Here is a 16,579-nt window from a genome sequence, read left to right as displayed (position 1 = left end):
GAATCACTTTAATCTAATTTGTTAATAATAGAATTTTTGTTTCAGAATTCTTTTATTTCTTCTACTTCTTCCTCTTGTGCAAGCCTATTTATTTTGTGTAACCTATGGACATGACCCAAAAAATCTTCCTTTAGGTGTAGTGTCAGAAGAATTGATAAGTATTAAGAGAACCTGTGATGATCCATTCTTCAATTATTCTACTTACAGTACAATTCTAGAATGTGAAGTTCCTAAATCATATTCCTGCCACTACATTAAACAATTAGAAAAAACTTTTAGATTAGTAAGTATACTTGAAGATTGCAAAAGTAAATTTCAATTAACATGAATCTAAATTGTTTTAATTATTTTTTAACAGGCATTTTATGACGACCTTACAGAAGCAAAAGTAGCAGCTTCCAAAAATGATATCTGGGGTTTCCTACATATATCAAGAAACTTTACTAATTCTTTAGAAGAAAGAATTGCAAACGGATTGAATACTAATGATTTCAATGTTGATCAAAGTATAATTTCAGCTACTTTAGATATGTCAAGTAGGTTTATGTTCTTTATTTTTCCATTGGTTGCTCGAAAAATATCCTTTCTCCTTCATTCTTGAAAAATACAACTGTTCTGACGAATGATTGCGTTAAATCAGAATGACAAAAATCTTTTTACTATCCAATTTACAAAACATTACGGCTAATATTTATATATATGTATATATTTTCTAGACTTCATTGTGTCTTCCTTAATCAAAAGAGATCTTGAAAAAGGTGTAATTGAATTAGTGAAAGAGATTTTGTTAATTTGTGGAATACCAAAAAAAGTCGGAGAAATGCCAATTAAGGTGTGTGTTTAAAATTTTTATTTTATTTTTTCTTAACTCCATTTACTTACTGAATTTTTAGCTTAAACTTTGTACGAGAAATCGCTAAAATAGTAAAAATTCATTCAGAAAAGACCATTTTCTTCAAGTGTGAATTTTACAGTATTCAACATATTGAATTCCTTACTATAATTATAATACAAAATATTGTACAGTAGTGAAGTTAACCATAACATTGAATGACTTTTTAGAGTGAACCTTAACAGCCCTTGTATTCAAGGAATTGCTTTTAACAGGTTTTTCTGAAAAAATTTCTTAAATAAAAGAAAAAAAGATTTTCACGAAAGTATCATACTTGGAAAATCAGCCAATTTCGAGAAACTCTAATAAATAAAACTTTTAAATCCAACTAGAAAAGTTGTGATTGTCCTTACGATAGCTACCCCTAGGGGCATCAAAGTCGATATGAAATTTGTACTTACCGTGATTTTTCGTTGACCAAACATGTAAAGACATGTCATCGCAAATTACTTTATAAATATGTAAAGATCGAAATACCTACACTTATTAGGAGGAAACTAAAATAAATATTTTGCGACCATTATCCACATTACTTCATGTAATTGCTATTGTTCTTATAAAATAAGCACCTTAAATATTTTCACCACAACTTAGTGAGGAGATGAGGAAATATTTACTCTCCATGCCCATTTCTGAGATAGCGCACTAGAATTTAATACATAAAGTAACCTAAATCTTAATGAAATGTTGCTAAATGCATCAATCTCAAATTTTTGATATTTTATCCAGCGTTGTGGACTTATCTCTGGTTTCTTTCACAGATCCAAGATGCTATTTTTGGTAATAATGAACCCGTACTTACCCATAGTACTGCTGCAGCATTTGTATGTTCGTAAGTTTTTTTTTTTTTTTGCATGGGTAAAACTAATATTGATGTTAATTTCTGTAACTCATAACTTAAATGCAAACCTTCTACATCAGTACTTAAGACAATCCTTCATTATTTATCCATTCACCGTCTTCAAATCTCTATAGTTAACGCTATGGAATTACCGCCCTATTAAAGATAAGTCTTAAAATTTCCTCTTAGTTTAGCAAATGTAATGAAACAAAAATTCCCTTGAAAAGAGACTAGAAGTTACTTTACTTTTCACATAAATTTCAGAAATAACGAGGATCGCAGCTATGATGAAGTGGGACACTTTTGTGATTTTTCTATGCATTCAGCCGAAAATAATAGATTTGTTGATTGGGACACCATTGCATTCAGTGAGCCCTTGATAAAGAGATTAGGAAGGGAGAAGTTTCAAAACCTAGGCGATCCAGGGGAATTTAAGGATAGAAGTCCCCCTCAAAATTTTTATTTTTCAATTTGCTTTTTCAAACTTTCTTATGCCTAATCCTCTTTCAATAAACAAGGTTCGTTATTAAAGAAATTCCAGTTCTTGATAAAGATTAAATGGCTCTATTAGTATTTGAATAACTCGTATAAGAATAATATGTAAGGAATCATTCTGAAGAAATGGATTTCCTCGTCGTACCACTAAGTGAGCCACTCTGTACCTCTTTCAAAATTAAGTTTTGTTTTAAATTTAATTTTTTCCATTGAATAAATAAACGTATAATAATAATAAATTAAGTGCACGTAAAGACAATTAATTTAAAAAATAAATTAGCTGATGTTAATGTTATAGATTTGTGTTTTACTTCACTCTAACATATACAAGTGGCGCAATTTTAATGGAAAAAATGTCTGGACTCCTAGAAAGAATTATGGTTGCTGGTAAGTAAATTCAATAATTTTTTATCGGTTTATACGTTTTGTTTGGACATATGTGACGATATGATTGTAATTCAAAACTTTCAACAGGGACAACTAACTGGTTGATTTCAATTCCTTCGTCAGAAATTCACATACATAAAGATATTTCAGTTTTCGAGATTTACATGATAACGCTTCCCTGGAGATTCTTGATTTAAGCTGGCAAACTGATCCTGGTCCTCTTCTGCAATTTACTAAGAAAATTTAGGTTTCTTTTGAGGGATACATTACGCTACTCACTTAATGCATTTTTAAGATTTTTCAAATGCAATTTGAAAAATTAAATATACGTCGCGTTTACGATACCCCTACGTGGTGTGCGGTTAATATATGTCACAGAACTGAATATTAGTCTCAAACGAATCATACTCGTATGAGTTTCTCATGCTACCGTTACATTTCTCCACCTACACATAAATTGCCAAATACGAGCCATATTTGTGTTTCAGAGGTTTTTCGTATTTATTAATTTTTTTACCTTTTTTTACAGGAATGACATCTTCAGAAATAGTAATGGCACATTTAGTCGTACAATTCTTTTTGATGACTGCTCAAACATCGATTATGATGTTAGTCTTATACATAATGTTTTTGCATCCTTTAAGTGGTAATCTAGCATTAATAATAGCATTGCTATATTGTGTGGCATTTGTGGGTATAGCAGTTGGTAAGCATAACAAATCTCTAATTGATAGTAACTACATTTTTTACTTTCTCTTAAATAAATTTAAACTATTTTTTAACTTTTAGGATACTTTTTAAGTGAAATATTCAACGAAGACAGGTTAATAGCGTACGCGGGAACTGGATTTTTACTTACCTTGTTCATGGTCAGTGGTAAGTAGAATTTAGTTTTTACATTTTAGCTTGCCTGGTAAATATATTTCATCTTTGAGATATTTATACGTTAAGAGGCACTTGAAGACTGGTATGTGTATGGAAACTGAACACTAGCTACGAAACGAAAAATCACATGAAGCGCTTATGCTTTTAACATCGTTTAGGAGCCGACCATAACTCAAGTCATTAAAATCTGTCAAGCAAAAGTACTCTTTATTTTTTTTAATTTTTTTTTTTTTTTTTTTTGGCGCATCAACAGCTGAGGTCATTAGCGCCCGGAGCTTTTTCCAGTGCACTGCCGGCCTCCGGACAGTGTTCTCTCGTTACAGACAACACTGTCCATCACCGGACAGTGAGCTGTAAGAAGCTCCTAGGAAGAGAAAATCTAAGGGTCAGCTGTTGGACTCTTTATTTTGAGATTTCATCAAACAAATACCTTTTAAATACTGCACCTCATTGCATTAATGTTTGGATTAATATCTATTTACAGATTTTTAATTTTGTATACGTTTAAAGAATACTTTCTCAAAAATTTGTGCGACCATTATGTATTATCATAACGTTAGATCTTTAACTTTTAAACTAATAGTCAACTATAAAAATTTTGTATCATTTCAAATAAATCACTTTTTCGCTGTTAGCAGGACTAAAACAAATATACATATAGTTAAAAACAAGATTTACAAATATTAATTTGACGCCATCATATTGAGAATTCACAGCAGAATCCCCGTCGCTTTGTATGAAATAATACCAACTAGGCACAGAGCTAAGAAGTTGCTGTTAACAAACTGCAGAATTCAAAGTTCAGACTAATCTTTAGTTTACGTGTTACCGAAACGATTCTTAATCACGCTGAACATATGTGTGACATATTAAACAATTTGCTTTAAAATTTTAGTTGCGACGTATCTCTAGCTTGAAAATAGTAAACTGAATTTCAAGAAAATATCAGTTTGATTATTTTTTAATCAGAAAATCTAATAAAGAGGTTCACCCAGTTGACTGACTTTGACCAAAGTATTAACTGTCACATTTCCCTGAATGCACCTAAACGAAATATTAAATGTGAACGTTCTGCAATTCCTTTTCTTTTAAATTATGATGGGCAAGAGATGAGAGAGGAGAGACAAGAGAGGAGAGCAAGCGCAATTTGCAACCAACTTTTTAGTTTTCGCACTTGGGGTTTCTTAAACGGAGAAAACGGTTTCAAAAATGGTGCGTTTCCTCATCCAAAAAATAAAGACTGCTTTTTTTTCAATTTCAGGAATTATTTGGCCAATAGAAGGAGCACATATCTCTCTGAAGTCCTGGTGCAGAGCATTTCCTATTGTGGCAGCAGCTGAAAGTTTTCACAGTATAGCTATGAAAGGATTCATTTATTCACACAAAGTGGTGTATATGGGTTTTGTATCTTGTGCTGCATGGATTGTTATATTCTCATTTTTGACGTATTACATTTCTTGGAGGAAAAAGGGAACATAATTAAGAAGAATCTTCAAGTATTTAGTTTAGTTTTTTTCTTTTTTATAAACACACTGTAAATTTTTAATACAAGTAATTTACTAAATATTCAAGCCTACTTGCTTATATCTAAATTCATATGAATATTCTCATTCTCTCTCCCTCTTTTCATAAGCAAAGAATCATCGCAAACAGCATAAAAATTGAAAAATCCATTTCCAATATTGTCCATTATGAATAAATATTTTTGTATTTTAACAGTTTTTTGTAACCTTTTGAAACATCACGAAATATCTAGAACACCTTATCTTGATCTTATAAATGATTGGTGCTCGCTTGTCGAATTAAACTAACGCCAATTAACGCCCTTAAATTGTCTCTTTCCTAGGAGCTTCTTACAGCTCACTGAACAGGATGGACAGTGTAGAGTTGTCTGTAAAGCGAGAACATTGTCCGGAGACCAGCAAAGCTATAAAATTAAATTTACGCCAAAAAGTGCGTACAAATTACTTTTGCAATAAAGACAAACCTGCTTTACTGAATTAAAATTACCAAGTAATACCTACTTCCAACGAACACTGCTACCTGGATAGTATGCTAACTTGGAACCCACACACACGACTGAAAAAACTAATAACCGAACAGGAGATACCGCCTTCTACGATGATTATGGTGTACGAATTTTATTGTGAACACAAAAACAAAACTGACTATTAATGAAACACTTTTACGACCTCAATGTACCGTTTATTTCCGCACTAATCTGCTCTTGTTTCCTTACTTTCTACATCTTTCCAGTTATCTTAATCCGGTTGCCAAAACTCTCTTCCATTTCCCTCCCCGAGAAGCTACCACGCTGCTTGAAACAGCGGTAGCCCAATGATCACTTCGTGTAATCAAGGCTTTTCTATATACTTGGAGAGTACATCAATCTTCGCATCTCTCATCAAGTGCTAAGGAGCTAATGGGTGTGGTGCTTAGGTCACATAACATTACTTCTAGCTGCTGGCCTTTAGATTGTCTCTTTCCTAGGAGCTTCTTACAGCTCACTGAACAGGATGGACAGAGTAGAGTTGTCTGTAAAGCGAGAACATTGTCCGGAGACCAGCAAAGCAATAAAAAAGGTTTCGGGCAACAATAACCTCACATGCTGATTCTCCTTAAATTAAAATAAAAACCTCACAGTAATTATTTGTTTTGATTGGAGGAACGCGGTATGCGGAAATCCTTTGCTAGTTTCCAAATTTTTTGAATTTTAGCTACCATCCAAACAATTAAAGAAAAAGCAATCCTCTTGGGGCGTATTATTCACAATGTGGCAAAACGTTTGTATACTTAATTAAGAAATACTCCCACAATTTTATCTATTTATCCTTCGCAGAGATCCCAGCTAATTATTACTTGATAAAACTATAATCCAATTAGTTAAATCAAGAATAATATTTCAGTGGTAATGATTAAAACTGTCAAGTAAGACAGTTGTATAAGGGTTGATTGTCAAAAGGCGCATGAAAAAGCGTAACGTTGAAAAACAACTAACTTTGACAATTTTTTTTCTTTTTCTGTAAAAGATTAAATTCCCAAATCTTCTTTATAATATAGGGCGAATCCTCCTTTATAACTGTAATTTTTTGTAACATCCCAGATTTAATAGATTTTTAATATAAGGTATCATCATCCAAGAAACATCAAGAAGAACAAGGATTTGTAACGATGTAAACCGGTTAGACGGTAGAAAATGGCTTATTTTTCACCAAATTGCAGCTGAAGCTCTTGAAAGAGATTCCAACCCAACTTTTCCATATTATCTCAATGAAAACAAACTTACGAACATAACAACTGTCTGCGAACGCCAATATCCAAGCGGGTGCAGTGTTGGAAAAATACAATACTAAAGCAATCAGCAAACATTGAAACTGATCAATAAAGACAAAAAAAAAAAATCAAGAGGGTTCATCCAGACAATTGTTAAAATTAGCAATCTATGACCGTCTACATAAATCATTCGACTAAATAAAATCTTAATGATACTCACATATGAGGGCTCTTACTCGCGTATACCGATTACTCCAACTTTTAGAGCCTGAAAAATAAAACTTTTTGTAAACAAATATGTAAATACACTACTCTATTATTTTTTTTAAAAAAACATTTACTAATAACTTTCAGATTAATAAGTGATCAGCACATAACTTCAGCGATCTTGGTGGTAACAAAAAATCATCATGAGAAAAAGTCGTAATTTTATTTCATTTTGAACCATTTGAATAACTAGTATAAGCAATAGCGTAAAAAAGTAATGTATTACTTTTAAAGCTTTTCGCGAACAATTTAAATTAGCAAACAAATTGGTAATGAGATAACCTCAGAGATTCTTTACTAAATTGAAAATAACACAAAGAAAATTTAATTCCTTTTAAAACTTAAGATTTTGATTTTTATCACTGATTTTTTTTTCTCCCCTCTTGAAGTTGTTTCTTTGTTGATTTTTTATTTTAGATTATATTCTAATATCTCTTCCTCAACATTGATTTCAAAATCTTTTACATAGTCTTCAAGAAACAGAATGGTAATGCAATCATCATAAGTTTTTTACGTCACGAGATGTTTCGGATTAAGTATATTTTCCGTATCCAATGTGTAACATAATTCATATTCTGTGAGATATTTCTTTAATTTTAATTTACTTGTTAACTAAAAGTCATACACGAAGTTATTCTAAAAATTTTGATGAAGAAACCAAATAACATTTTCATTAGGGTTTATTCAGAAATGAATCTCGTTCCAAGTTATTCATGAGATTAATATGAGAATTATGTCTGGTATTCGCCTACATCCACGTCGTCATCACAATGAAAGTTAGACGCAAATTCCGTAAGCCCGCATTACTTTACAAAATCAATAGAAATTATATGTTACATTAATTTTAAAAAATACAATGAAGGTTATACCTTTGGAATTTGGCAATTTTAAAAATGGTTTCACAATTTCAACAAAAATTATTTTAAAAATCTGAAGATTGGTAAATGTAGCACATCGAACACTTCATGGGAATGATAGGAATTGAAAGTGTTAAGTAAACAAGGAACTTAGTTTATACTGAATTAATGTTTGATTTGTTAAACAGCACCACTATACAGGGTGTATACAGAGGAGTGGTCGAAACTTCGGGAGGTGATTCAGCAGCTCAAATGCAACAAAAAATATTCTATTCACTTAGGCCCGATTCTCAATAGTGTCCAAGATATTTGCATTTTTAACTTTTCCGTCGCTATTCGCGTTTTTCACCATAAAAATGGTCGTAACTTTTCTATCCTTTATCCTACAACAAATCTCCTTATTCCAAACGAAAGAGCATTAAATTTCCTATAAATGTGCTCAATAGCGAGCCTCAAAACGTTTCTTATAACAATGAAATTTTTGCTTGAAAGTCTAAACATTTTGTTCTCGATGATTTTTGTAAAAATTTTCAACTGCATTTTTTCAATGATTAATGAATCAAGGAGTCACATAATTTCAGAAAAAGCTGCCCATTTATTGAGCTTCAAGACCATATGGATTTTTTTTTGTTTTTAATAAAACCCTACCACGAACAGAGGAGGGGTATAAATGTAGAAACCGACTTTTCACTGCTAATTTACTCAAATGTCAATTTTTGGAGAAGGAACAAAAAGAAAAGTAACCATTTTAGTTTTTAACAATTATTATTTAATAAAACGGAAGTAAAAAATAAAGCAGCAATAAAACGTAGACTATAATTGTTTATGCAACTTATTTTATTGGCACAATGGAGGTTTTTTTTTCATCAAAATTAATTAATAATGATTCAAAAATAAAATGGTTACTTTTCTTTTTGTTCCTTCTCCAAAAATTGACATTTGAGTAAATTAGTAGTGAAAAGTCGGTTACGCAAAATCCCAGTTTTTTGCATTTACACCCCTCTGTTCGGAGTAGTAATTTTATTAAAAACCAAAAAAAAATCCATATGGTCTTGAAGCTCAATAAATGCGCAACTTTTTCTGAAATTATGTGACTCCTTGATTCATTAATCATTGAAAAAATGCAGTTGAAAATTTTTACAAAAATCATCGAGAACGAATTTTTAAGACATTAAAGTAAAAATTGCATTGTTATAAGAAACGTTTTGAGACTCTGTATTGAGCAGATTTATAGGAAATTTAATGCTCTTTCGTTTGGAATAAGGAGATTTGTTGTAGGATAAAGGATAGAAAAGTTACGGCCGTTTTTATGGCGAAAAACGCGAATATCGACGGAAAAGTTAAAAATGCAAATATCTTGGACACTATTGAGAATCGGCCAAAGTGAAGAGAATATTTTTTGTTGCATTTGAGCTGCTGAATCACCTCCCGAAGTTTCGACCACTCCTCCGTATACTCCCTGTATACATGCGTCCACCCACATTGAACTCCTTATATTCTTGCATGTTTATTATGATGAAAATAGAGGCTTCTAAGTTTGTTTTGCAGCTCAGAGCGAGCGTTGAATTCGCGATTTCTTGATTAACTGTATCAATTTTAAAACTGCTGATGAGTTTTAAAAGGCCCATCTAACATCATTATTTATCTATTAGGCATTCTGGACAAATCTAATTTTCCTGAACATTTTGATCATTTTTGTGTTTGATGTGCAGAAGTTTGGTCAGGAATAGCCAATACTCCCGAAATTTAATGTAAGGTCTTTAACCTTAAAAAAATATTTTAAAGTAATTAAGCATAAGTTTTCAGAGGTAAGACTTTCTTAACCTATAAGATCGACTTTTTGGTAGGCCTTAAACAAAATAATAAGAAAACATGATACCATAATCGAGCGATACAGCGAAATTATTTGAGCTATGACAAAAATTATTGCGGTACTAAAGTTACTTTAATCTTATCTATAGCAAAAAGTACATTCTTATTGAAAAAGTGGCTTTCAGAAAAAGTAAAATAAATTATAGTAGAGGAATTCAGCTCGTACTTGTACAATATAGTTATGATAATAACACATTTTTCAAGAAAGTTTATTTATAGAGGCAAAAGAAGGCGATTGAAGAGAAAATGCATCGGTGGTGAAGATTTTTGGTTGAAACAGACAACTGATAATGCAAAGAAACTTACAACAGAAAATAAATTGTTTCAAACTTTTAGGTTGTGACATTTTTGGGCTGTTGCAACATTCTATTTGTTTGTAGCATTATAAATTGAAGTTATTTTTCTGGCCTAACCATGGTTTAAAACATACTGTAGTATACTACATTACTTCCATTTTGTATTTCATCAACAAACATTGTAACATGTATTACGATTTCATTCAAGAGCAAGTTTTCCGTTACAAGAGAAAAGAGACATGTAATATGCGAATAAATAATCGATAAGATTTTCCCCTATCAGAAGGGCATGTCGATAAACTCAACTTTTTGAACATTTCTTCACCAGAATGTATGTTAGGAAATCAAAAATTTGCTCAAATTCATTAACTGTACACTTACATTCACCAGCTCTTCAAAATTATACACTGAAGTTTGACCAATGGCATTTCGAACGTCACTGAAGTATAGTACAAGCATGTGATTTTCATTTTATATGTCATCTGAAAACAAAGAGGAACAAATATGAAATATGTTAGGCATTCTTTTATCTTCTTAAGATTAAGTTTTTTTTTGAGGTAATCAGATTAATTAATTCCATCAAGATACTTCAGCGATCTTGGTGGTATAAAGAGTAATCATCAGAATGAATTTATAAAATTTATAATTTCAAGATAAAATGGATTTTATACGAGAGTAAGTAATTCATAGATTTGTTAGATCCAAAATTAAAAATACTGTTTCAATGATCGTAAGCCCCCAAGAAGCAGAAAGTAAAAATTTATAATACCGGATCACACGACTCATATAACGAAGGCTATTGACACAGTGGAAACTGAAAGTCCTTCCAACCTCATTCAAGTTTCCCCCAACCCAGCATACAGTTTTAACAAACATTATCTACTGCTGAAATAGTAGCGCTAAAGTAAAATAAATATTTTAAATTTGAAAACTGATTTAGACAATAATTATAATTTACTGAGCTTCATATTTAAAAATAATTCCTCCATCAGCAGTGGGTAGTAGAACATTGAACTGTCATCAATAAAATTCTGATCTTCTCATCATCATTTGGAGGAAAACATTTAATATTACTGAATTCTACAACGGGATCTGAGACCAAAAATAGGGCAGTTTTTTTTTTTTTTTTTTTTTTTTTAATTTACGGCGTGGCAGCATTTAAAGCCATTGGCCCCGCGTCTACTCATGATTACTGTAGGTCTCAGTGTTCCCGCTACATACAACTGCTATCTACAATTGGATCTGAGATTAAAAATAAGGAACAGCTTTTTTTTTTTTTTTTTTTTAATATCTTGTCCTTCACCAGGCATTGAGCTTTAGTAGAACCGTAGAAGAGCGGTATGTTGGTTTGATTTCTTACAACTTTTCAGTGTTATGTACCTATCATTAAAACTGTCCGGTAAGACACTTGATATTTTCCCTATAAAGCGCCACTTAGAAAACTACATGGTTTTAATACTAGGAAGAACTTCAATATCTTAGGAAAATGCTTCAAATAAAATGGTGCAAAGAGAAAAAAAAAAAGACCAATGTTTGAGAAAGTCATAACTTTTGAGAAAGTGAAAAAATCCTAGAAAAATAATACATCCGGTAGATGAATTTTGACGGCTGATGTATCAGTTTGAGCTTCCCCATTCGTTTTTTAATTATTTTTTACTTACACACACATTCATACACCACATTTTTACATAATGAATATAATAATATATTCCAAAAGTAGCCTTTTATACGTGTATTTTTTTGTGAAAACTCTGTATCAAAATTTGTCTTGATAGCAATACTTACTCTTATGAAGAGTAAGAAGAAAGTAAAAAAATGGAGGGCGAGACTGAATTTGTTGGTGGTTTTCATCAGTTTACAAGAACGATTGAAGCAGTGCGACTATTAAACGAAGCAACTGGTCGATAACAAATCTCTGATTACTTAAACACACGCTTTTGTTTTTCTTGTACTTAATTGCGGGTAATTAAAGATGGGAGAAAAGTGGCTGACTTATTCATTGCAATAAACTTATTTTAATTCTTTCTGACAAATTTACATTCATCTTAGAGAATTAAACTTCCACTTTCCAAGTTGCCGTCGAACGCTGCGCACTTTACTATACTTTACTGCAATATTGTGAATCGCATATTTCCTCCATCAGCAGTGGGTAGTAGAACATTGAACTGTCATCAATAAAATTCTGATCCTATCATCATCATTTGGAGGAAATTTAATGTTATTGAATTCTACAACAGGATCTGAGACCAAAAATAGGGCACAGTTTTTTGTTTTTAATTTAGACAGCGTTCTCTCTTACTGATCACACTGTCCATCACTGAATAGTGAGCTGTAGAACCTCTTAAGAAGCTGAAACGAAAGGGCAGCTCGTCTAGATTTTAACTATGAGATCGCAGTGTCTTTTTTTGTTTCTTAAATTAACTTGACTAATACAAAAGCACAGAAATATTCACAAAATCGTACCAACACACACAAACAGATACGCGTATACAGTACTCATACTTCAAAACTTACTTTATTAAATGAGGTGCCAACACGTTAGGTCCGAAGAAAAAGCACTAATTCATTTACACAGCTCATCACGCTTATATCGCTAACAATAATTTTGTAAAAATACTTTTTTCTGCAACCATGTAGGAATGTTCTCATTACTCAATTAAAATCAGCTGCGTAATGCCCAACTTCCCTCACTAGTGGGGAAAAATTCCCATTAGTGTCACTTTCCTCACTAGTGAGTGGAAACACTTTGTTGTGCTTCCTTGATATAAGAAGTTTTGTTATTAACATAAATATTTTCTGTAAAACTTTAATAAGCTTATTTAACGTAACTAAATAATTAAAAAACGAATATTAAAAAATAAAATAAAAATTGAAAGGAATATAGAAATAAAAATAATACTTTAATAAATAATTAGATATTTTTAATTATAACAGTTGAAAAGGTTATAGTGTTACCTTATAGAAATTTAAAATGGATTCTAGTGATTCCTGTTTAGAAAACACTCCTCCATCACTAAAAGAAACAGCAGAAAATGTAATAAGTAATGTAAATACGTAAGTAATGTAAATAATTGTAATATAACAATAAATGTTTATAAAAAATTAATTACTTTTTGTAGACTGTAAAAATGAAATTTTTAATTTTTTTAGTTAATGGTTGCAGAAAAAATATAATATTTAACTCGAAAGTAAAGTATTTTCCTCACACTCGGCAATTTGCAATTGCACTCGCCTTGCTTCGCTCGCTCGTGCGTGCAAACCCGGCCTCGCGTGAGGAAAAGTACTACTTTCCACACTTGTGAAATAATTAACTATTTTTTTTTTTTCAATTTCTCCATCAGAAGTGAGTAGTGGAAAAAATGTGTCTTCAGTTTCGTTCAGAATATTTTAGTCATCATTTGGAGAACATTATAAAAGTGGGACGGGACCCATGCCCCACAGCACCACAGCCACACGAGGCTTATTGTGCCTTAAATTTGTGCATAATTCAATTGTAACCAATTTATATTACACCCAGAAGATGTCATTGTCATAAAGTGGAAACGTGGCTCAAATTATTTAAAAATAAAATTATAGAGAAACTGGCAATAACTTCTCCGCCCTCATCAAAAATTGTTTACACGATTTTATAAATTTTCTGAATTTTTGCAACAATGTGTATACTGCAATGCAACGTATTAAATTTGTGCCAAGTTGGTAGAATAACCAAGAATTGGAAGATGGCTGAGGAAATCCTAGTCTGGAAGCCGAAGGAAGAAGCAACGGCAGACAGACCCAAGAAAAAGTGGATAGATGGTGCCCGAGAAAGCCTCCAAGGCTTTCAATAACTGAAGATTTTTCCAGTTCGAAAATTAATCATAGCAAAATTTAATTAACAAATATTATTGCAAAAAAAAAACATTGAGATAGAATTTAAATTTCTCTGTAATGGAAAAAGTATTTTTACAAAAATCTTGTTATCGTATGCAGTCATTCATAATACTTAATTCATCATAATACTTTTTTTTAATAGATGTAGTCATACGCGGGATTCGAACTGGGGATCTCCCACTTACAAAGCCACGCTCTTGATCACATTAACATGACGTGATGGTTGCTTTTATTTGATGATAAAACAAATTCACTCTAATTCTCCCACAACCATTACATTACACATACACTACATTTTTTAAAATCTTCAATTATTATTATTTTTGTTCTTTGCGTCGCAAATAACATTTTTTGTAGTCAGATGATCTCTCAAAACGTGTATTTCTGTTAGAAATTTAATATTGAAAACCGATCACGATAGATAAAATTATAATTTTGATCTTAAATATCTCGACAAATATTAGGGATATCGAAACGGAATTAACATCATTTTTCACAATTTTTTATATAGTTTTCATAATCAGTGTCAAAACCAGTGGTACTTACGAAAACCTTTATCAGTTTTTTGGCCGTAACTCCGCCAAAAATTAAGATATAGCATCGGAGGTGGAAAATTTGAAAACTAGACAAAAAACATATAGTTTTTCAATAGGTTTTTCCGGATTTCTATTTTCCTAAAAAGTTAATAGCGATTAGTGCGTTTTATTTAAATGGATCACCCTGAATATTACGGGCAGAATGTCATTTTATATAATTCCTAATTATATTATAAAATTCAACGAATTGGCTAAAATGTTATTTGCTACACATTGTTCGTTAAAAATTAAGGCGAGATATTATTTAGGCCTTGTTAAACAGCCTGTTTCTTACAAAATGCAAAAGGAAAAGAATAGTTACTTTGAAAACTTTCAACACACAAACATAAAATTCTGTCAATACATTCATTCTTTTCAATGTCTCAAAAAATACGTTCCAGTAAAAACTAAAATTAGTTTATCAAAATATGATCGCTACATTGCTTTCTGTTGCAGAAACATTATGTTTGTATTGAATAGATTTTAGTACGATTTCTCCATCAGAAGTGAGTAGTGGATGAAGAATATGTCTTCATTTATGTTCAGAATATTTCAGTCATCATTTGGAGAATTTTATAATTTACTAAACAATGAAAAATGTATTCAATTACCATTCATTCATTAGCGTTAGAGTATTAAGGTTAAACACCAGCAATTTAATTGGCCTGAGGCTATTTAACGTGAGTACATTCGATATCTGCACTAAATAAGTCATTATCGAACCAGGTCAATTTGTTTAGTCCGTGTCTTTGACGGGATGCGTTTTCAAAAATAAATCACGAATATAGACGAAGATTCATTAATTTAGCATTCGCTGCATTTGGCATTAAAAATAATAATAATAAATAAATAAATAAAATAAAAACAAATGAAGGATTACTTTTAGCTGCAATACTATTGAATCATTCAAATTTAGTTCATCTTTCGCTCGGACTTCTAATTGGCGAATTATTTCAGAATGGATGAGGCTAGTTACAATACGTTACCCCAAAACGAACATGAGAGAAGTTATGTTCACAAGATGTACTTTGATACTTAGTGAATGTATATATATGAAGAAAGAAACTTCCACGCACCTAATTCATCACCAGAAAATCTGTTCCAGGCTTTCGGAATGATAATTTTCAATTATAGTAATTCATCCTTGGATTGATATAGTTACGAGGGTCGTTTGAAAAGTCCGTGCAAAGTCAGAGAGATAGCACCACTGGCGCGTATCGAGGTTATGTTTAGTTAGTAGCATCTCTTGGAAGAACACACACCAAGTTTCAACCAGATCGGTCTATTTCTTTGTGTTTGGCATTCGTTTGAATCGAGGAAGTCGAGTGATTTTCAAAAAATGGACGAAAAAGAATTTCGTGTGTTGATTAAACACTACTTTATGAAAGGCAAAACGCCTCAGGAGACTAAAGAGAAGCTTGATAAACATTATGGTGACTCTGCACCTTCGATTAGAACAGTTTATAAGTGGTTTCAAAATTTTCGGAGTGGCCATATGGGCACAAGTGACGCTGAACGTTCTGGACGCCCTGTTGAGGTTACTACTCCAGAAATCATTGATAAAATCCATGATATGGTGATGGATGACAGAAGAGTGAAGGTGCGTGAGATTGCTAGTGCTGTGGGCATCTCGAATGAACGGGTACATAATATTTTGCATCAACATTTGGACATGACAAAGCTATCCGCAAGATGGGTGCCGCGATTGCTCACGCTTGACCAAAAACGAAATCGTGTGAAGTGTTGCAAGGACGGTTTGCAGCTGTTCCAGAAGAATCCGCAAGACTTTAAGCGTCGTTTCGTCACTGTGGGTGAAACATGGATACATCACTACACTCCTGAGACCAAAGAACAATCTAAACAATGGGTTACCAAGGAGGAATCTGCGCCAAAAAAGGCGAAGACCGTTCCTTCGGCCGGAAAGATTATGGCGACTGTCTTTTGGGATTCGCAAGGAATAATCCTCATCGACTATCTGGAAAAGGGTAAAACTATTACAGGTGCATATTACTCATCGTTATTGGACCGTTTGAAAACCGAGCTGCAAGAAAAACGCCCACGATTGGCCC

The 16,579-nt window shown here is 32.1% G+C and overlaps 1 protein-coding gene and 1 long non-coding RNA gene across 4 annotated transcripts in view; one reads left to right on the top strand and one right to left on the bottom strand.

Moving 5' to 3' along the window:
• Positions 1–5,066, top strand: part of LOC141449417 (ABC transporter G family member 20-like) — a 60,729-nt gene extending 55,663 nt beyond the window's left edge. The window contains exons 9-16 of the mRNA XM_074118852.1: positions 46–283; positions 359–536; positions 717–832; positions 1,654–1,724; positions 2,527–2,615; positions 3,145–3,321; positions 3,405–3,491; positions 4,762–5,066. Coding sequence (XP_073974953.1) covers positions 46–283; positions 359–536; positions 717–832; positions 1,654–1,724; positions 2,527–2,615; positions 3,145–3,321; positions 3,405–3,491; positions 4,762–4,979 — 1,174 coding nt within the window. The 3' untranslated portion in view covers positions 4,980–5,066. The remainder of the gene's footprint in view (positions 1–45; positions 284–358; positions 537–716; positions 833–1,653; positions 1,725–2,526; positions 2,616–3,144; positions 3,322–3,404; positions 3,492–4,761) is intronic.
• On the bottom strand, positions 3,707–15,817 carry LOC141449427 (uncharacterized). 3 transcript variants are annotated; one of them, XR_012455504.1, is made up of 4 exons: positions 13,176–15,817; positions 13,021–13,078; positions 10,447–10,547; positions 3,707–7,041 (listed from the first exon to the last, which is right to left on the bottom strand). It is a non-coding gene; the product is annotated as an uncharacterized lncRNA (long non-coding RNA). The 3 variants fall into 3 exon arrangements; XR_012455503.1 differs by having other exon boundaries at positions 13,021–15,805; XR_012455502.1 differs by lacking the exons at positions 13,021–13,078; positions 13,176–15,817 and having other exon boundaries at positions 10,447–13,014.
• Between the last annotated feature and the right edge of the window lie 762 nt (positions 15,818–16,579).

Source organism: Rhodnius prolixus, unplaced genomic scaffold (assembly GCF_049639745.1).
Source record: "Rhodnius prolixus isolate KJV_2025 unplaced genomic scaffold, Rpr scaffold_2, whole genome shotgun sequence".
Classification (NCBI taxonomy): Eukaryota; Metazoa; Arthropoda; class Insecta; order Hemiptera; family Reduviidae; genus Rhodnius; species Rhodnius prolixus.
This window is presented reverse-complemented; position numbering and strand designations above follow the sequence as displayed.